The sequence below is a fragment of the Passer montanus genome, unplaced genomic scaffold (assembly GCF_014805655.1).
Source record: "Passer montanus isolate IOZ18808 unplaced genomic scaffold, ASM1480565v1 scaffold63, whole genome shotgun sequence".
Taxonomy (NCBI): Eukaryota; Metazoa; Chordata; class Aves; order Passeriformes; family Passeridae; genus Passer; species Passer montanus.
In genome coordinates, this window is record NW_024371371.1 from 2,808,519 (window position 1) to 2,830,559 (window position 22,041).

At 41.5% G+C, this 22,041-nt stretch overlaps 1 protein-coding gene across 4 annotated transcripts in view; it reads right to left on the reverse strand.

Moving 5' to 3' along the window:
- The window catches only part of LOC120511239 (glypican-5-like), a 353,927-nt gene that overhangs the window by 223,586 nt on the left and 108,300 nt on the right, over nucleotides 1-22,041 (reverse strand). For 3 of the 4 annotated variants that reach the window (XR_005629689.1, XM_039728013.1, XM_039728015.1), the window contains exons 4-6: nucleotides 10,491-10,621; nucleotides 6,137-6,196; nucleotides 4,485-4,610 (exon numbers count right to left, since the gene is read on the reverse strand). Coding sequence is in view for 3 of the 4 variants with exons in the window: in XM_039728013.1 (XP_039583947.1) it covers nucleotides 4,485-4,610; nucleotides 6,137-6,196; nucleotides 10,491-10,621 (317 nt within the window). In the remaining variant the exon portion in view is untranslated. The remainder of the gene's footprint in view (nucleotides 1-4,484; nucleotides 4,611-6,136; nucleotides 6,197-10,490; nucleotides 10,622-22,041) is intronic. The other variant, XM_039728014.1, reaches the window with a different exon arrangement.

Sequence of the window (22,041 nt, forward strand, 5' to 3'; positions counted from 1 at the left end):
CAGGAGCTCCTGCTGCCCACCAGGATCTGCCATCCCAGCTCTTCAGCACTCCAGGCCAGGAGGACACAAATAAATCCATCAAACCTCCCCAACAGGCCTTGGCTGAGCTCCTCATGCCTTCCATTAGGTTCCTGGGCTCTTTTCTGTGATACCCACAGTTGCTCCTGGCTCTCTGTACCTTCATAGAAAAGTTGCCTCCCAACTCACATTCACTGGACCTGAGGCTGGAGAATTCAACACATTGCCCCTTCCTGGGGTTAAACTTTCTCCCAATGGCTGGCACATAATTACATTTAATTAAATGCCTACACTGAGATCGATCTGTTGACAGTACCCAGGACTGAAATACTTAAAATTGTCTTTCCTTGATAACTGCATTTTAAAAAACCACTAAACAAACAAACCCAACATCACCACCAACAAAAAGTTCTTAAGCATACAGATTTATCAGTTTATCTTACAAAACCAGGCAAATGGTCTGACACAAGTGTCTGTGGGTTAGATACCATGCACAAACACCACTGACTCCTGTCACTTTTTTTCACACCTTTTTTCTAACATGGGTCATAGTGAGGACCTGCCTTGAGCTTTTTGAAATTTGTGGTGAGGAAGAAAGGAACAAAAACCAACAAAACATCTCAAGTCCTGGAAAATACCCTAAAACCTGGAAAATACTGCAAAATGAGAGATAGCATTTTACAGTTTACAGTCACAATTGATCTCCAAAAATTGTTTACACTGATGGCATGAGAACAACAGAAGTTAAACATGCTTTAAGTAAGCTGAGGCTAAATGACTGTCTCTGTTTTCCATATCCAGATGGCTGCTTGCTAGAGCCTAAGGAAATGAGAAAGGGGACAATGAAAGTGCTAAACTCATAAAAACTGGGAGTCTCTAAAGGAACACATTTTGAGAAAGAGTCACTGTGATTTGTCACTTCCTTCCTCAGCCAGCTCTCATAGGCCCTGAGCCTGACAATGCATGACAGGATCTGTTCAAGATCATGGACAGGTGTCCCCCAATACCCCCACTCAGTGCAAAATTCAAAGAAAAACAAGTTAAGGGACAAAGGAGAGAAGGAAGGAAAAGAAATGTGGGTCCCCACTAGCTGTTACAGACCATCCTTCTTTTCTGTTCCAGGTAACCTGGTTTAAAAACCATTTAACCATTTCCATTCCCTGAAAAAGGGAATCCAAGTGGAAAAACAGTTGCTGTAAAGTATCTCCTCCCCTGTGCCCCACCAAATCAGGGTACTACACATCAAACCTGTACTCTGCAGTGACAGGAGTGTGCATTTATAACCTTGAACTCCTCAAGCACTACAAAACCACAGCAGATATGGAGAAAGGAGAATGAAGACTTCCCCATCTGTCAAATATTTCTGCAATACCAGCCTGAAGTCTGCCACATTCAGAGCAACTCATTGTAGCTAAAATCCACCCATTCACACCTGAGGAGACACTGTGCAATGGGAAGCTGTGTCTGACCAGCAAAATATTTCTACTTCCACCATCAACAATGATATTTCAGATCAAGCTAACTGGCATTAAGAAAATGACCATTTCATTTGGAAACTCAGAAAATTTCCTCTAGAAATGGAGAGGCAACAAACACAGAACTGCCTAGAGTGATTTTCAGAATGGTTTTTCTTTCTTCACACCAAATAAATCAAAGTTTGATCTTCTGATCCAACAATTCTGTGTAGGATCCAAGTTAGAAATGGCTACAGCCCAACAATCATTAAGCTGAGACATTTCATTAGTGCATGGATGATTTCTTACATGAAGTCTTGCTTCAGGAACAAGATGCTCAAAAGAGCAATTAAGAGAAAGAAAGTACTCCCAGTGCAAGTATTTCTAATTTTGTCCTGAACTGACACTGGAGGATTCCTAGCAAAGCCATCTTTTCCTGTTCTCTGAAAAGCAGGCCAGAGGCAGAGTCCCAAACCAGTGGGAATCTCTTTTTATGGGGTATTTAACTGGCAGCTCAAACTTCTTTTTCCTGCAAACACAATGATTTAAACACGACAAAACCCAGCCCAAAGAACTAAACTAAAATTAAAAGGTACAACTCCAATCCTGTTGATCAGACCTCAAGTGCCCTCTCTACCAATTGCATGAATTATGACTCACTTCTGAGTAATAATTTCATATTGTTTCAGGGTCCTGTTTTTAAAGCTGGAGTTGGTTTTTCCTGAAGAGCTGGCACAGAGAATAAATAATAAATAAATAAATAAGGCTCAGCCCAACAGCAGCAGTATGAAATGCAAGAACAGGAACTGCAGCAGTGCCAGCTCCACAGCCTCAGTAACCCTAAACTCGAGCTCAGCAGAGCCAGGGGGTGATCCATTTGCTGACCCACAGTCAATAAAAAGGCTCTGTTTGGAGTTCAGAGCTGTTCACTACTGCTGATATTTAATGCCCTGGGAGGGGAGGAAGAGCAGAGAGGAATTCATCTTCAGGCATCAGCAGGACAGGTTCTGTGTGTGTGCCACGTGGGGAGGGCTGTGCCAAGCCCAGTGTGCCAAGCCCAGCTATAAAGCAGGTGATGAAAGGAGCAGAATGAGCCAGCAGGCACGAGATGTCTGTGTGCTGCTGTGTGGCACTGCAGGCTGCCCAGAAAGTCCCCTCCTCTTAAGGCAATCAGTACTGGGAGGGAATATATTTATATATCATTATATTTTATATTATTTAGCTAGCTATCTATAGCTGTCTGATTGAACACATGAATTTAACCTTTTTGTGTTCCATTTTGCCCATTGAATATGTTAACTACAGACACATATCTGGGTTTGGTGGTGGGGTTGGGGTTTTTGCTGCTGTCATCTTTGGGGATAGGCTGTTTAGATTTCCTTTTGCCTTTATTTTTTCCTTTGTAATTCAACATATGAGGGATCTTGTTAGTCCTTTCTCTGCTACTTTTACCAGCTTCCCATCCCTTTCAAACTTGAAACTTTTCCATGTGTCTCCAGTTCTGGCAAAGTTACAGACTGGCAAAGTAACAACAGCTTTTCCCTTCATGCCTTTCTAAAACATGTATCAGCAATTTGAGTGGTTTGGGCTTTTTTAAAACAAAGTAAGATAAAAATTAAACTAACTTTTTTTTTTTTTCCTCCCCCAGGAAACTGATACAGAAAATATCTGGTTTTGTTTGTTTGGCTTTTCTTGTTTTTCTTTTGGCCAGAAAGTTGTTTGTTCTAAAAGTTAACTGGCAACACGCCACAAGCAAAAGAGATTCTGATAAGGAAATATTGATCAGAAATACTGATATTCTTCCTGTTTCCTCTCCATTACTTTTGCAGTAAAAACTTCAACATGTATTGCAATCACTACACATCAATATTTGGAATATTGTTTAGTTGCCAAAATATTAAAACATATGCCCTACAATGAATTTTAATATATTGAAATATTAAAGCTATGTTTGGATGTGTTAGACACGCATTTATCTCCAAAGAGCTCAGATGTAATTAGGCTGAAGTTATTTACACATGAGAAAACTCAGCAGAGCTATGTGGGAGTCAGAACCCCCATGAATGGGACAGACAGGAAGTGTCACATCTTTGCTCCATGTTGGAATTGTTCAGTAAGTTCCTACAAACCAACTTGCAACCATGAAAATTGCTTTAAAGCAAGAAAACAGAACACTAGAACTTTATCTTTTGTAATTGTTACAGACCACAAAATCCACTTCAAAAAGAAACATCAATGAAAGCCAACACAATCCCATGGAAGTTCTCTGTTTTGACAAAAAGACATTTTTGGAGAACATTCACTGGCACACTTCCAAGCAGCTCTCACTGCAAAAACTGATGTATACTTTGACAGTGATAGTAAAGATAGATTTTGTTCTAAACATCTCTTTTCTCCTCAGGGTGATGTAGCCTCATGTTATAGAGAGTAAAATAAATGATAGTAACAAGTTTAGCTCATGGAAATGCAAGCGTGTATTCCAGTTTAGAATCTGAAGGGGGATGGGAAAGACATTTATAAAATACAGAGGAGGAAAAAATTAGCTGGGAAACTGGAAAGTCTTTTCACCCTGCAGAGCACCTACAACAGTGTTATAGAATGCTGCTGAACCATCAGAAGGATGTGGAGACCTCTTTTCACCATCTGTCCTGCTTTTGCATGGGAGGAATTTAGGGAAGATATGGGGGGGGGGGGGAGGGGAAGGGTTCTGAAGGGTGCGCAATAGCGGGGGGGGGGGGGAAGAGAAGTGTTCTGAAGGGTTTGTTTTGATTCTTACTACTGTTATTTTTTTCCTTTTAGTTACTGTTAATAAAATTTCCTTCATACCCTTTTAAAGTTTTGAGCCTGCTTTGCCTTTCTCCTAATCCTGTCTCCCAGCAGGAAGTGACTGGCCAGCACTGAACCCACCACACTCATTGGTGCATTGGTGGGAAATCTAAGAATTGGTGAAATCTCTAATTGGTGAACCAAAACCACTACACCATGCCAGCAATTTTCTACTTAGAACCTTACCTTTCCACAACATCCTCTCCATTCCAGCAGGTTGAGCTGTCTCTCATCACCAGGTCTCCATCACAAAGCCTTTCTGCTATGGAGGCATAAAAGGTTCGGGAGCGCTTCATGTAACTGATGAACTCTCTGCAAGGCAGGAAGAGCACATTTAACAACACAACAGCAAACTCAGCACTCAGCTAAAACCCCTGCAGCCCAGCCCTCCATCACATCAAGGCTTTGGAAAATAAGTAATCTGAATTAATTTCTACTTCTAGTGTATTTTTACTCCTTAAAGATGATCTAGTTTTACTTAGTCCGGTGTCAATACACATAATTACACACCTAAAGGGTGCTTTTAACACATGGTGGTAACATGTCTCTCACCAAATATGAAAAAGCCCACACTTACTCTTTATAAACAGATTAAAAAACACTGAGAAAACATCATCATAAAAGGCATGGCCAGTACAGACAGTGTATTTCTGATGACTGTGTATGGAAAAATGCCTTGAGGGAAAACTGCTGCCTCTTTTATAATCTCATTATACCTATAATATATACCTGGCTGAGGTAGCCATAAAAAAACCACCAAAAATTAAATAAAAATATTAAATTTTAAAAACCACCTAAAATACCAAGTGGTAATTCAGCACCCAAATGAGAGGATTTCAGAATGAGGAATTACCCTGCTGCACTGCTTTAGAAGCCCCTGTTTGGTATGTTACAGATCTGGAGAACAAGACTCAGGACCCAGCCTGAGCTGGAGCTGTCGCTGAGCTCTGTGCCTGTCCCAGAGCTCTGCTGGGGAGCCCACAGGACTGGTTCGGGTTGCAGTGTTTCAGCCTGGCAGGCACTGAGGGGTGCCTGGGGTACAGCTGGATGGAGCTCAGCACAAACCAGTCAGGATTGTTTATCACTCCTTAGCAGCAGGTGCTTCAAACAACACCCAGGCCCACTGGGAAATATCCATCCCTGCCATCTCTCCCCACAGCTATATTTATACCTTCTTTATACTTTCTCTAAAGTGTTTAACCATCCCATTTACCTTCTGTGATGAAATCCTGCTCTAGATAAATCATCACCACGTGCTCCTAAGAAACTAACTCAGCCTAATATAGCAGGAAAGCTGGGATTTAAAGCAAAGAAAAAAGCAGGAATTTGGGGGCTTACAAAGAGGTAATCAGCATTTCTACCTCTTGAGTAGCAGCTTACAAACATGAGCTCTGAGTATTTCTAGAGTAAAGCCAAGCCCCGCCAGAACAACCTAAGAGGATGAGTTCCGAAAGGAAACGCAGATGCCAAAGATTTTACAGGTTCTAAATCAGTCTTCTTTGAAAGAGGAAACCAGCACCCTTTTAAGAGCCTAAAGCTTGCCTGACTCAGCTCAGCCCTAGAGGTTTGAACTCCTCTGCCTTCTCAGCAGAGTGGGGCTCTGACATTTCAAAGCAGTATCTGAGCAAGTGCAGAATTCTCTGTCCCAACTCGTCTTACTGAGTGAAAATATTTACTTTTCATCACTATAAAACTAAACACACTAGGGGAGAAAATGCAGTTTCCCAGTGTCCCACAATGTAAAAGCAGCAATCAAAAGTGTTCCAGCTCCTGGATTACAGCTGGAGGTGAGCTAGGTGTAGAGACAACAAAGGATATCACCTTGTTTTCATTCTTACCGAGAGATTTTTTTCAAACTTCTTGATTTGTCATTCTTTGAAGCTTTCAGAGGCAGAGAACTGGAATAGGCCAGGGAGAATAAGCATCAATCAGGAGAGGTTGGGGAGTAGGGGAGAAGCAGGAATTCAGGCAAATGAGGAAAAGAAAAGAAAAACAAAAGAGAAAAGCAAAAATTATTTGAAAGAAAGGTCATCAAGCACATGCATAGGACAATATAAGAAAATAAATAGGGAAGAAAATTATCATGAGATTTTTGCCAAGTATACATGCAATCAAAAATGTCAATTCAATACTGGAAAAAAGTACAACTGAGACTATTTGTCTCAATCATTGTCAAGTAAGAGCAGAATTACAAATGCGGTGCACGCAGCAGAAAGCTGAAAATAAATTCAGTGGTACTTAAATTAAGCATAACTGATACCAAATGGAAGGACTGTAAATACATGAGGCTGTACAAGAAAACAATGGCAAACAGTTTAGGATGAGAACCACGGGAAGGGGCATTCAAGCCAGTAGCATTCATGTTCTGGTACAATGAGCAATTTACTGCCTGTTAATAAATAATATAAATACAAGTATTTTTTGCTGTTCTGGGACTGAAAAAACACCCAACTCCGCAAAACTGGAGATACAGACTTTCAGGCTACCTTGGAGGAAGAACTGTGGAAATAACCCTGGTGATGGTTCAGTGTTTTTACTGCAGAGAGCAGCCTGAGGACACGCTGTGAGGATGCAGCTCTGCCACCACAGCTCGGGCAGCTGATGGCAGGAGTGGCCACAGGACAGCAGGAACCTGCCCTGGCCAGCAGGGAGTGGCACCTGCCTGCAGGAATTCCAGCATGGCCACCCAAAAAACCAAATGAAAATTTGGTAACAGGGAAAACCCGGATCAGCTGAATCTTCAGCCCTGGCCAGTAGTTCATGTGCATCTGACATTAATAATCTGGTTTGTACTAGCACTTTATTACTCAATTGTTAATAAAATCATGTGATGTCTGACCCAACAGATAGTTTATTTTAAATGAAATAGATATCACTGACTTCAAACATTCCCAAGGGAATTCCTAAATGGTTGATTTTAAGACATATAAAAGATCTGTAAATTCACGGCATAAAGAAATCCCAACAAAATGTAATTTCAAAGCCTTCTTTCTCCAGGCAGGGACCTAGTATGTTGTAGTTCTTTGTTAAACACGTTTTATATACAGCTCTGTAAGCAGTCGGTGTTTAGTGGTTTGAAATGTTCCATGGAGCAGAGATGCTAAATGCAGGTATTCAACTTTGCTGGGAGACCAGACCCTGACCAGAACAGCTCTTTGTGCTGAACTCAGCAATAACATTCCAATTTACTGAGATTCTGTACATGCCATTTCCATTCCCTGGACCATCATCTGGTTTCAATTTTCTTGTCATCTCTATTACATGTTATAGTAACCTCCACATTAAAAAAAATGACTACAGCAGCAACGCTGCCAGTTTCAGTTAATCCCTGACCACGATTGTGTAATGGTAAAAAAAAATAATAATCAATTTTATGCTTTCCAGTTTAATCATAGGAAATGGTTTCTTGCAAAATCATGCAACATTTATTCAAGTTTCAGCTTCTTTCATTATTGTCCCTGACACTTAAGTGATGCATAACAAAAAATATGCAGGAATGGAATGCAGAGTAAAATCAAGAGAGATGGGAAATCTCCCAGGAACTCATGAGAGTAGGAGGAGAAGAAAAGGGTTCAACTACTGCAAAAGAGGATCCAGTTGCTCTGTGCAGACCTTGCAGATCTGGCTCTGCAGAACAGTGAAGGGTGAGGAGGGCTGGCTGTAGCCAGACCCCAAATTCCTTGCCCTGAAGAACCAGGTCAGGCCAAGGGACAGCTCTGAACAACCTCACTTGTCCTGCACCAGCAGCCCTGGCTCTGCTCCATAGCTGAAACCAGAGGGTCTGCAGCTCCTTGCAAAAGGAGCCTGATTTTTCACACGGCCCAGCAGAGACTCAGCACCTCTGAGCAGGTTGTACACCAGACAGCAGAGGCCACTTGGTCGTGCTTTCTCCTCCAGATGTGCCAAGAGCCACAGAGGTTCTTCTCTCTGAGCTCAGGAATGCTCTGACACATAAAGGAACCAGCCACAGCTTCTCTGTTTACTTGGGCAGTGTTGGCTCATTCCTTCTCTTTCTCCTCCTCACCCTAAAAGGCTGGAGTCATGTTCCATCCTCCCCAGGATTGTTTGGAAGGATATCCATCACCCAGACCTACAGAGAGACTCAGCAAGGCCAGGGTGACCTTGCACCTGAACTGACAGCAGCTGACATTGCTCTCCCTCTCTCAAAATCACCACAAGGAGGGGCTTCACAAAAGATTCATGTCATTACTCTCATCATCTGGTTCCCCTGTAGCAATTTTCTGTCACTCTGAGTGCATTTTACACAACCCACTGCAGAAATTATTTAACCCATGTATTACAGATTTTTATTACCTTAAATTGGTATTTTATTGATATCATATGTGATTAAATGATGGAGCATGAACAACACAGTGATGCAGCCAACCACTGTGTCTTTCAGTCTCTAGTTTCACAATTGTTTCCAAGAAGCAGAAGTACAAGCTTCAGGCAATGTGCTTTATAGGAAGTTGTGGAGAATAGCTTCAGATTTTCCACTAATTACTATTTATGGCATATTTCCATCATTCATTTTTGGTGCACAGGCTCTCCACAATACCTATCAACACTGTAATTCAGTAATTTTTCATGCTAATTATATAAGCAGGGACTTAGTTTAGATTTTTTGGATAAATTAATTTTCAGTGTGCAGACCAATTCTAGCAAACTGTCTAATTTAGAGCATATTAGTTTATTTTCTTTTCCATCTACAAGCCTTACATTTTAAAAAAGTCAATATCCAAATAATTCTAGATGGTTGGGAAGGGGAGCAAGCATATCATCAGGTGAGAAAGAGCAGTTTTTATGGTATTGAAGACACAAATGTGCAACTTTTTAAGAGATCACCTGTTGACAGGTTGGCAATTCTGGCTTTTGGGCTGCCAGTGTTAAGCCCCAGCCAAGTCAGTGAGTTACACAGAAGATGGCCCAGGGCTCTGTGCTGTTAAAAGACTTGTTCAATAATTGTACTACAACTGTTCTTTGTTTTTTTTTGTTGCTGAAGTTATTAATTTAATTTCTGTAATGCTCCTTTTTTCTGATTTGCATGGTAAAAATTGATTAACTCCAAGCACTAGCACAAACTGTTATGGTTTGTCTTTAAATTACAAAAGAATAAAAAATTATCACTATCACTCAAAACACTTTGCTTGCTGTTATTACTTTTATCTTTTAAAACAGTCTTTGTTCCATTCATGCAAGCTGAGAATTAAACCAGAAATGGATCAAAATCTCATGTTCACAACTGAAATGCCAGAACCCAGGCTGGGGAAATTTCAACAATTAACAATTTTTACATTGCTCCAGTCATCCACTTGTCCAACAGAAATATACAGACTGCCTGGGCAGTTTAATGCTGCTTTTGGACAGAGGTAAGCCCAGCACAACTCCACTGATGGGGCTTGTTCCAGATTAACTCTGCTCTTACACAGGACAAGATGCCAGCCAGAAACAGGCACTGGGGAGTTATGGCAGTTTGCTCTGACATCTACTCATGTATTGTGAGTGGGATTGCAAAAAAAAATCCTCTCCTAGAAAGTACAGAAAGCCAATTCAGGAGCTACACAAGACAAAGGGACAGAGGAACCCAGGAGATGTGGGAGCAGGGACACTCCTGCCCAGGCCAGCAGCAGTACTCAGCTGTAGGTGTCTCAGATGGGGCACAGCTGAAGAACAGGAGCCAAGAGGCACAACAGAAGCCTAAAAACTCCTTCAGCTCGTTGTTATGTAACCAGTCAAGGAGATTCCAAAGGATCTTACCACTCCTGCCCAGTCCAGGGCAATCAGGGACTGACTTGGTGTCAGGGCAATGCATTTTTCCTTTTCACCCCTTCCTCCTTCCCCCTTCTGCCCCTGGGTAAGCTCATGTCCTTACAGGCCTGGGTAGTTACATTTTCAGTACTTAGACTCAGCTGTGGAAATCAGCTTCCTCAGACTTTGTCAAGGAAAAGCTTTCACCATTTTCACAGAGAGATTCTGGAAATAATGAACACCTTGGTGTTAAGCCTGGCCTTTTTTAGAGAGACACATAATGTGATAGAACAGTCACCTGTGTGACTGCCAGTGGTGACAGTGGCTGGAGAGCACACAGAGGAGTGAGCACACACAAGGCTTTGCCTTGAACATTGCCAAGAACCAACAGCAAAAATTATGAGGCTGGGGGTTTGTTCCAAAGCAACTGCAGCCTAGGGTTACCTTCTTCTATTGTTCAGGCTGGTGTGAGCCATCACAAATGTCTGGGTTCCAGTCACCTCCTTCACTGGCACAATACTGGCTGATGACAGGTTCCCTTCTTGCTGCTTGGGCTGTCCACACACTTTATCGACCTGTAAGAAAGGGAGGGAAAGTGAAACAGGATGAGTGGAAAAAAAAAGGGTTTCCAACCCCACAGAAGTCTGCCTGTGCCCGCAGTCAGTGTTCACTGCACGAGACATTGTGAAAGGATTCTTCCTCCAAGCAGCTGGAAACAAGTGCCTTGCAAAAGAAGGACCAAATTCCATGGCAGGGCAAAGAAAACCAGAAGGGCAGCAGTCATGGATTTCCCAGTGGCTGCCTGGACTACAGCACACCCGGAAAGGCTGAAGGTAGTGACTGATGAAGTACTGGCAAACTAAGCTTTGATTTAGAAACATACCTGGATATTGTATTTGCAGGGTGCCCCAATGAAGGAAGGAATGATGAATCTGACTCCATGTTCCCAGAAGGCTAATTTATTATTTCATTATCTGTATTATATTAAAGAATACTAAACTATACTATACTGAAAAATACAGAAAGGATACTTACAGAATGCTAAAAAGATAATAATGAAACTCGTGACTCTCTCCAGAGTCCTGACACAGCCTGGCCCTGATTGGCCAAAGAGTGAAAACAACTCCCAGCAGAATCCAATGGAACAATCACCTGTGGGTAAACAATCTCCAACCACATTCCACATGAGCACAACACAGGAGAAGCAAATGAGATAGGAATTGTTTTCATTTTCTCTGAGGCTTCTCAGCTTTCCAGGAGAAAAATCCTGGGTGAAGGGATTTTTTCAGAGAATGTGAATGCTACACCTGGGGCTTAAAGGTACACCAATTTTGGGGGAACATCTGCCTCATGCCTAAAGAGCAGAGTCTATCCAGAGTTGAAGGGCTTGTAATCAGCAGATAACCAATTCTTCCAGCCTTTAACCAGGCCACGTAACATCACTCAGTCCTCACTGCCCCTCCTGAAGACTCTCCCAGGGATTTAGTATCAGTCCAGGAGAAAGCAGGCTTGTGTTTATCCTTTCTGCACTGTGGATCTGACACTGCTTGTGTATCCTGACACATTTATTTGCTGTAACAGCTTTAAGTGACAAGAGGAAGACAAGTCCCTTCCATTTCTAATCCACAATTGTAGATTTACCCTGTGATGTTTTACCCACACTTAAATCTCCAAGCAAACATGAAGAGACCACAGAGAGAATCCTGCTCTGGTCATGGTACCTGCAATGACTTGAATCACAGAGAACCCATCATCCCACACAGCCCTGGGTTTGGTACCCCTTCCTGAAGCTCCCACAGTAACCATCCAGGGTGAGATGGATTCTTACTGCTCTGTGCCCTTTCCTGCAGCCCTAGAACCCTCACAGGTCTGCTGAGTGTTTCACCCACAGGTGACTTCAGGTAACTTTTCTGTCCCCTTGCACCCCTATCATACAGATGTCAGCACCAGCACAGGACAATTTTCTCTGCCTCAGCCCATTTCCTCCAGGACAACCACAACTATGTGAAGCTAAGACATCCTCCTCTGAAAAAACAACGTGGAAAACTGGAAGCTCTGTAGGCATGACAGTTACTGTCAGCTTTAGTTGTTTGAGTTCCAGCCCAGACCAGTATAATATGCTGTGAAGAACCTAAAACTGCAGCAGTTGAATGGGAACATGCTGGATTAATCCTGACCCATGTCCAGCAGCAGGGTGGGAGGAAGCTGCCTCACTCAACACCAGGCACTGTGTACATCACTCTGGTCTCACCAGGGACTAGCACAGTACTGTTTTAAAATACAACTTTGGGAAATCAAATAGTCCATTTCAGTCCCTTCTAAACTTAAGAAAAGGGAAAAAAACCACTCTATGCAAATGAAAATATGAAACAAAAAAGCCTTTTGAACCCTTTAGAGCTGGACAGAGGGTATAACACAGCTGGAGCACATTCCTGCACAGGATGCTTTCTCCTCTGCACCCCAGGCTGCCCAGGTCCCCTACAGCACACAGACCCCAATTCCCAGCAAAGGTCTCTGCAAAATCCATCTCAGATTTCACCATGTCACTGAAGTTCATGTCTTCAAATTACATACACCTCATATCTTGTCACTATGCATTTGAGATAGTTTTTACCAGAGTGGTTTGCAAAAGCAATGTGGTTCTCATATACATAACCGATGGAGAACTCCCAAGTTTCTTGTTTTTCCTGAAAGAAGATTCAAAAAGATTGAAGTAATCATTTCTGTTGTGAATCAACAGTTTAAGCATCCAACTGAAAACACCAACTTTGTTTTGATTTGAATTTTTGGTACTATAGAAATTACTCTAGATTGCCCAGGTTTCAGTATTTCCTATGCCAAACCTATGCTTTCTTTTTAAGCAGTAGTAACATTTTCCTGCATATCAAACAAAACCACACATATTTGAAGGAAAAAAATTTCTCAGGGGAAAATTTTAACCAGTTCTACTACACTAAGAATAAAGCTGTTAAATAAAAGGGCAAACCACACTTCTTTTGTGACAGAGGCCTTCCAGAGCCTTTCCTATCAGCCCAGCTCCCCCAGCTGTCCCAGGCCAGGCAGCCCCAGCAGCCCCTCCTGGGGGTTATCCCTGTTAAACAGAAATCTGACTTTTAATTTTTCTTTTGTAATGTGGACCAATTTTCACATCTCTCCAGCATGTGTATCTTTCTGCAAAATAAAACAACAGAAAAGCCTGAATTTTACCAGCTAATCTGAGCAGTCACAAAGCTGATGGCACAAATGAGAACAGTAATGTATAAAAAACCATCTCACTTTCCAGATGGGCCATTTATAAAAAATAAGATAGTGTTGTGTAAATTGAAAAGCATGAGGCAAGCCATAAAAAAAACCCAAAAAGGTGTTTTCTGGAACTGCAACATCTGTAATCTAGTGCTGCAAGTTCCCTGTGTGTTAACAGGGAGGGCCACAGAGTTTCCCTCCCATGCTAAGGGCACCACACAACTGCACTGCCAGTTTAACCCAGAGCTCCCGAATCAACCACCACCCACAGGAAAATCAGTGCACCTAGAAATGGGGACTGGAATGTCAAATTAATTAATTAATTCAAAAATTAATTAATTTAAAACTTATTAATTTAAATATTAAATTTATTTAAATTTAATTTTAAATTAGTTCATTTTCTTATCCTAATTTCAAGGTGTAGGACTAGGAATAATCAGGAATCAACATAAAGAATGACTGAGCCCATTTCTTGGATTTGTAAACTTAAAATAAATCTGCCCATCTTAAATTACAAGCTGACAGAAAATCATCCCTCATTAATGGCAGGACCCTGATGTCATTCCTCTTCTCTCTGCCATGATATTTAAGGTCTGTCTTCTAACAGTGAACATCTACAGCTGAAAATGGGTATTCCCCCTGCCTCGTTACCTTCTGAATTACCAATCATGTTTCACAATTCCAACATTTTTATTAATATTAAAACTTTTTTCTTACACAGCAATGATTCCTCTTAAATATCTGTTTTTCTAGCCACAGCTACATTTTTTCTGCTGAATTTTTCTTGGTAATGAAAAGCAGAATCATATATATACACATTTTTTGACCTCTTACTATTTGTTATTTAAAAGAATGACTATTTACAATTATTACAGAGGTTTAACAAAATAAATGGAAAAATTCTCATCCAGAATCTTCTTGAACTCTTACAGCTTGAGTAACATTAAACACTGAGGTCATATTTAATATATTTGATATAATCAAACATGGGAAAAAATGTCATGCCCTTCTGGATACCAAGAGAATCTTATCTCTCTAAAGCAGGAGACCTTTTCACTAGTCCAGAACAGCAATTTTCTTTGATTTTGTAATGGGAAGATTAGTGTTTTATAGTACAAGGTTTTCCCAGTGATGGGCTTTGTGCTGTTATTATTAAAACACTGACACATTTGCCGGCAGGTTTTTGTCCCTGGATTTGTCCCCAGCCCAGCTCTGCAGAACCCCTCTGCCAAATGACATCCCCAGCCCCAATTCCAGCCCTGCTGTGCCCCATAAGTGCCACAAACACCCTTCAAAGCTGGACTGGAGTTTGCTCCACTCCAGGCTCCAGCTGCCAAGTTTGAAGTGAAGTGAGGGAAGGGACAAACACTGAATTATGGGGAAATCAGGTTGGAGTTTTCAGACCTGCATGTGCACCAGGAGCTCCCACTTGCTCAGGGTCAGAGCTGTCCTTGCATCACTCCATCACCCACAGAAAAACAAACCAACCAGTATCATCTGTGATTTTACACTGTCCAAGCATCAACCAGAGCTTGCTCTGGAAACACAGAATCCTCTCCTTGGGGTATAAAACATCAATTTCCAGTGCTCCAAAGCTGAGTGGCAGCCCATATGATAAAATGCAAGTCAGGGCTCATGGCTCATTGCCACTGCCTCTATCTTATTGAACAGAATCAGACAAGAGAGCAAATAACCTCTGGTTTTGCCTTCTTTTAAATATTCTCTCCCTTTTGGAATATGTTTCCTATTAGGAGCATTTTGCTGGTAGCAGAGTTCAGCTATACATAAGCAAGCTAAGGGATTATTAGTTAATTTTCCTACAGGAATATCTTGGCTTTCACTCACGAGGGAAGCATTCTCTTCTCTCTCATCTTGAATCTACTGAATAGTTCAATTTAAATTATTTTCCTACCAATCTTCTGAAATCTGGCAGTTAGAAAAGTTGACCCTTTGACAGTAGAGATTCCTCCAAGGAGAACAGAGTTATGAATTCCTCAGGGGCAGAAAAACCTTCTGTCAGACTTCACACTTGGACCAAAGAATTCAGCCACAGAACTTAAATCCATAAAAAATAAGGTTCTGTGCGTTCTGTCTGTGGCAGAAGAGATCCTTTTAGGTACCAACACTGGGCACAGGGAGTGGACAAATTCTGTAGCAGTTTTTCAAATGAATGAAACTCTACCCCAGATAAAAGCACAAATGATGAGGAAGTGGAGTGCTGTTCTATAACAGCATTAACAAAGAGTGGTGAGATAACCTGTCCTGGGCATGCCACAAAGCTGCATCTGAATGCACCAACACAGCCTTTGTTCACAGGGAGAACAGGCAAGAATTCCTGCAAAAATGTAAATACTTTACATGACCACCAGGAATTTCAAGAATCCTACCCAGTTTGTATCTAACAAACTTTTGGCATAAATTACAGTGCTGTTATTTTCTGCTCTCACTGGCTTTTAAAATTGCACTATTTTGCTCAGTGTATCAAACTATCCACAGTGCATATCTCAAGACCTAGAATCTTTTAAGCACACACAAGTCAGTAACTTGGTCTTTTTTGTTAGGATTATTTCAAAACATTTTTGGTCTAACTGTATATAAGTGGTTATTATTTATAAAGCCAAAACAAAATACCAGCAGCACCTGAGAGGTCAAATGATATCTCCCCTTCTCCTCCACAATCCCCCCTAGACTCAGAACTAATCTTCCCTGGCCTTTGTTACTTGTGACATTTGTCTTTAGATATTGACAACCTACAAAGGTTAAGCTCAATTTTATAATTAATTACAATAATCTAGCATGAAAAGAAAATTCCACTGGGAGCCAAGTGAGCCACTTTAAGAGCTCTCAGAAAAATTAGGTGACTTTAAAGATAACGTAACAAAATCAATTAAAAGATTTTATTCAAATTTCCTTTTAATAACTTTTCAAATTGATTACAGTATATCAAAATTATATTGCTTGTTATTGTGTTTACTATTTATACCCATTCTTAGGGGAAAGCAATTATCCAAATATTCCTGGAATTTCTTTTATCACTGCAAGCTTAAAATGTAACAAAGAAAAACCCTTCCCACTTTCAAAGGTTCCATTAAGTTTAATAACCAAGTACAAGAAGTAGCAGAAAGGAATTGTACAAACACATAGAACATAAGGACATCCTTTCAGGTGCACCCAAAGCTGGGCAGCAATCCCTGCTGGTGCCCCCTGGCACAGACTGGCTCCAGTGGCACCAGCAGCAGGGCTGGACCAGCTCCTCCCCGGGGATATTCCCTGGCCCCTGTGAGCCACAGCAGCCCAAGGCAGGGTGAGGGGCCAGCTGTGTGTCTCAGGCTGAAAGGTGTGGCTGGCTGTGTGCTCTGTCCCCATCTGCTAGAGGTGGGGCAGCTCTCTGTGGAGTTTGTGAGCGCTTCCAGCATCAGGGAAGAGATTAATCTGACTCCATCTTCTCAGAAGGCTGATATGTTATGTTATGTTATTTTATGAGACTGCTATACTAAAACTGTACTAAACTATTATAAAAAATGATCTATCAGAAGGCTTAACAAAAATAATAGAATAATAATAGAATAAAAAATATAATAGAATAATAAAAATTTGTGACTCCTCAGAGCCTCGACACAGCTGGACCATGATTAGTCATTAAATTAAAACAATTCACATGCTAGGTAAACAATCTCCAAATTACATTCCAAGCAGCAAAACAAGGAGAAGCTCAAGCTTCTCAGCTTCCCAGGAAAAGAAATCCTAGCGAAGGGATTTTTTAAAAAATATCACAGTGACAGTTCTCTGCTGTTGAGTCTTTTAATTTGAAAATTATAATAATTTGGAGGGAGGGAGTTTGCATTTTCTATTTCAGGGGAGGCTCCTGCCTTCCTTAGCATACACCTATCTTTTCAAACCAGGACTCTGGACTACTCAGGCTCAGTTTGATCTGGCCCAGTCAGGGAGAGCTGCAGGGCAGGGCTGACAGGCAGGAGGGATCATACCCATGGTTCAGGCAATTCCAAAAATTCCCATCTTTCCTTAGGCTCAGGTACCTCCCTACACATCTTTAGTCAAAAATGAGTGTAGCACCCTTGTAGTCCCTATAGATGAACCATGGTTTTCTCAAATTAATATCAGCCATATTGAGGCATACCTGACCTGTTGATGATGCCCAAGAGCTCCCCAAGACAAGATCCCTTTCCAGCCCCCTTTTCACTAAATCCAGCCAGTTTAATCCCCACCCCTGCAGTCAGTCCCCTTTGCTCAGCAGAATTCACAGGATGGCCCAGTGACATCAGGGATCAACATGCAGGGGAGGTTACTGAAAGAGGGAGTGTTTCTCCCTCTTCTGGCACCTTCTTTTGGCATTGCCAAAGACACGTGGGTAGAACAGACCCTTAGTCTGAGCCACCTGGAGTCTCATGTTCCTCTAGACGCACTCATTGCAGTTGTAATTACACCAGAATTGCAGCAATGACCATTTTAAATAACTGGCTGAGTTGACTGACACTCATTTTTCATCTACGAACAAATAACAATTTGCAGTGAATTACGAGGGGCCTGAGCCAGATTTGATCTGTGGATAACTCGGTCACACAGTTCTCTGAACCTGCAATTCAGCTTCATTTTCTGGTTAACACACTTTTGTAGGTGGCCATCACCCCTCAGGTATTCAGGCACAAGCCCAGACATACAAAACAAACGTCCTAACAGGCTTTTTGGAACAACAGAGAGCTTTCAGGGAAGTGGTTTCTCTCCAGGCTTCATAAAACCCAAGCAGCATTGCTTCTCAGCAGTTTTCATTAATGGCTGGCATTATACAGGATATCCAAAAGAGGGCAAGAAACAGCAGCACAGAGCAAGAACACATGTCAGGCTCACAGGTCTGACAGCTCCTGGTCAAAATCTCCCTTTTCTCTGCAGGTGGAGATGTCCTAAGAACCAAGTTTCAGGAAAATAAATGGGGGAAACATTCTCTAAGTGAAAGAATTTACTCCAAATCCCTTGTGATAAACTACTTCTGCTACTCTAAAACTGACATCTGAGTATGTTCAGGGGATAATTAAATATGTTATACATATAACAAATATTGGTTATTACATATATACGTATGCATGAAAGAGGGACAAGAGCATTCCTCTTAGGAATGGCTGATGGTGCAAATGTAAACCAGCATTTAAGATACATGAAGTCATGCCTCTGCCATGTATTTATAAGAGCACTTAAATCAACCCTGAAAACATTTGCCAAAATAGCAATCAAGAGCAGAAAAAACCATCAATTTCCAGCAGAAAGTTTAAATCCTTCTATGATTATTATTTTCTGTTCATCATTACTGTAAGCATTTCATGGGACAGCAAAATGCCTGAGCTTTCTCCAAAAAACATTACGAAAGCTGCCTAGCAAAAATATGTAGGAAGTCAGAAGGTCATTACATACTTTCACACTGTCCTATTAGACAAAATAATACTGTAAGTTTATGCAATCACTAAACTAACATGTCCATAATAATGTCAACACCTACAGAGAAAGAATAACCTTCCATTTTGCATTTAACTAATACAATAATTAGAAAAGACTGATAAACACATTCCATTCTTTTTTCATGAGATATATCATTTCAATTACAATTTACACCCCAATTTGCTGACAGTTGCTGTCAGAATAAACATATCCTCTCATGCCTTTTTTCCTGAACAAAATAAGTGACTTTAGATGACTCTGAAGAATTCTGTAACAATCCAAGACCTGTAGCAATAGTAGGCAGCACAATTATCAGGGCAGCAGCAGCCACCCTTTTATAAAAATATTTAGAAGACATTTTTCACGTTGAGACAAGAACATCACATTTATCAGCAAATTCTCAGACTTCTCTCCTGTCTCCCAAGGAAACCACTCCTCATGCAGGAGAGGTGTTTTGCTTACAGTGGGTACCAAATCAGTCACTTCTGTGCTCCTTGTCCTCAGGACCTCAGGAAAGTTCACCAGCAAAGAGGACTGGGAGCCTGCACAAGGGAAAACCTGCAGCCTCCCCTGGGTCTGAACTGTCACACCTGGGCCTCAGCTGCACCACCAGGCTCTGATTTCTAAACGTGTGGCAGGCAGATTGCCCTCGTACCCATGGGGAAAGGATGGATGCTTTAAGCGTTCCCTACAGTGATTAATTAAAATGTGGGTCTGTTGGGACTATTAAACCAGCCATGTCACTTCGCTGGCTGAGCATTTCTGCAGCTGAAACCTCTGAAGACACCAGAGTATCAAGTTTAAGTCCAAAGCTCAATCAGGCCTTTAGGACTCTACCTTTGAATATCAGAACAGAGATCTTTCCAGCAAGACAACAAATTTTTACTAGTAAGGGCATCTTGTTTTGAACTTATAAACCACTTGTTCAATAAAGGAAACATAGCCCCAAGAAAACGCTGAGACTGCCTGCTCTGCAAGGTTCATCCTGGCTGTGCTCAGGTGCAGGAATGGTCCCACTGTGCCAGGTCTGTGCTGCAGCACAGGACCAGCCTGAAAACAAGCAATAAAGGTGCTAAGAATACCATCCAAGACCACAACTCCTCATTGATGGTTGTCAGGCCTTTTTAATTCTAAACTTTATTTGTGATCCATGCTTTCTTAAAACAAAATCAACAGAAGGATTTACTTTAAATCATTTAATGTATTTTCATAGATAGCCAAGGAGTTTTGTCACTATTCAGAAGCCTAGGAATGATTTCCTCGCTGATGTCACATTGAAATTTGTGAGATGCATTCATGTACCTCTCTGACCCATTTCTGATGAAGTTCTGCAACAAGAGAAAACAAAAAATAGCCTTTCTTTTAACTTGGATTCCTCAGACTTTCTATACAATCCCAAAGAACATCAAGGCAGTTGGACTGGATGTTTTTGAGCTGGAAGGTAGTGAAAACTTCACATTATTACTTTTAAAAACACATCATAATCCAAAATAAGTCTCCTTTTACAGTGTTATGTCTTTCTTAAAGAGAGACAAATTCAAGAAGGAACATCAAGTGGAGTCAACAGTGAGTTACAGTCACTCCAATAACTGTAACTGCATTTATTTAATAAAAACCTTTTGCCAGTGACTGACTGGAAAAGAGTTACCAGCTCTGACTACAGGCAGAGTTAATGCCAGCAACACTGTCAAGAATCAATCATGCTTTATCAACCATGCAGTAAAGCTGCACATTAGGCCTTAGATCACCTCAAAAGCAGCATGGTGAACATGTGTGGAACAATCAGCCTCCTGAACGCAGAAAACTGACAGAAAATCTGGATTCTCAGCACAGAAGCTGAATTTGCATGGAAAAGATGTCACAAAAGTGCACTGGATCGGGGATGAGAAAACTTGGACTGAGCCAACCATACAGGTGAAAGCTAATGGTAGCACAGAGTATTTTACAAATGATGATCTTCCCTTCTCTCCAGCACTGGCAGGGCCACCCCAGAACACTGTGCCCAGTCCTGAGCACAGCCTGACCCTGCCTGAGCACAGGGGTTGAGCTAGATGACATTCCAAAAGACAATTAAGAGCAGGGAATTTAAAATCTGGATGCCAGACATGTGGATCCTTAATTGCAGCACAAGAATCTCAGGAAGGGACCCAAACCAAGCAAGCACCCAAAGCAGAAGACAACAAACCCAAAACCTTTACATTTTCTCCCATGTTTAAGTAATTTACTAAATTATCCTCACCCCTGCTGCAATCAACAATGGAAGATTAAGATTCAGTGCTTTTGTTTCCTGCCTCTGGAAGGCACACAGGGCTACCCTTCCTTAGAGCACACTGCGTGTTTAAGCCACTGCATCAGGAAAAAACACCAGGTAAGAACTGGATGCAAGAGAACTGCCCAGACTGATAGGAATTCAGTGCAGTCAAATTGCTGTTGTTCAACACCAGTTCTAAGCATTTCCAAAGAGAAGAAAAAGCAATCTGAACTGCAAAGGGGAAAATAACTTTAATTCAGACAGCTCATGATCAATAATTAAAAAAAAAAATTAAACAAAACACTATTTAAAAGCACAGTGAAAGTTCTCTGTCAAGACTTGTCTGCCTAGCAAACACCACAGTGCAGCATTCCCAGCACAATGACATGCTCCATGAGACCACTACACTTCTGGGAAGTGCTCTGCTCACTTCCAGTCTTTAATGGCTTTAATTTATCAACACTACACCCTTCCCACCTTACAGCCCTCAGCTCAAGGCAGGCAGTAACTTTGTATTTTTATCCTCATTTCTCAGACAAGGATGCTAAAGCAGTGAGATTAACAAAAAAAATCTGAGAAGAAGCCACACAGGCAGGCCTGGAACTGACCAACTCCTGACAACTAATTTCCTTCTTCGACAATGAAATCACATTCTGAGTCGCACCGCTTTGGCAAGCTGCCTGCATGTTTAGATACTTGCCTGTCTCTAACTTGGGGATTTGGGCTGTGTATCTCAAGAGCTGGTCTCAAACACATGCCACAGTCCGAGGCTGCCCTGCAGACCTGAATGTGCACACACACAATCCAGGCACGATGCTTCCAGCTCATGTCCAAGACCACCCAGCAGCCCAGCATAGCAACAGCAGTTGGCAGTCACCACTGCAACCCAACTCATTGTTCAAGGCTGTAATTAAACTGCCCTGAATATGCAAACTTGTTTCATTCACTGTTTCACTTGCCCAAAACAGGAACTGGACGAAGTTGATTTCAGCTATGTGGTCTGTGCTCATCTGCTTTTCAAAACATGCACTGGATTTTTCATTAATAACCTCT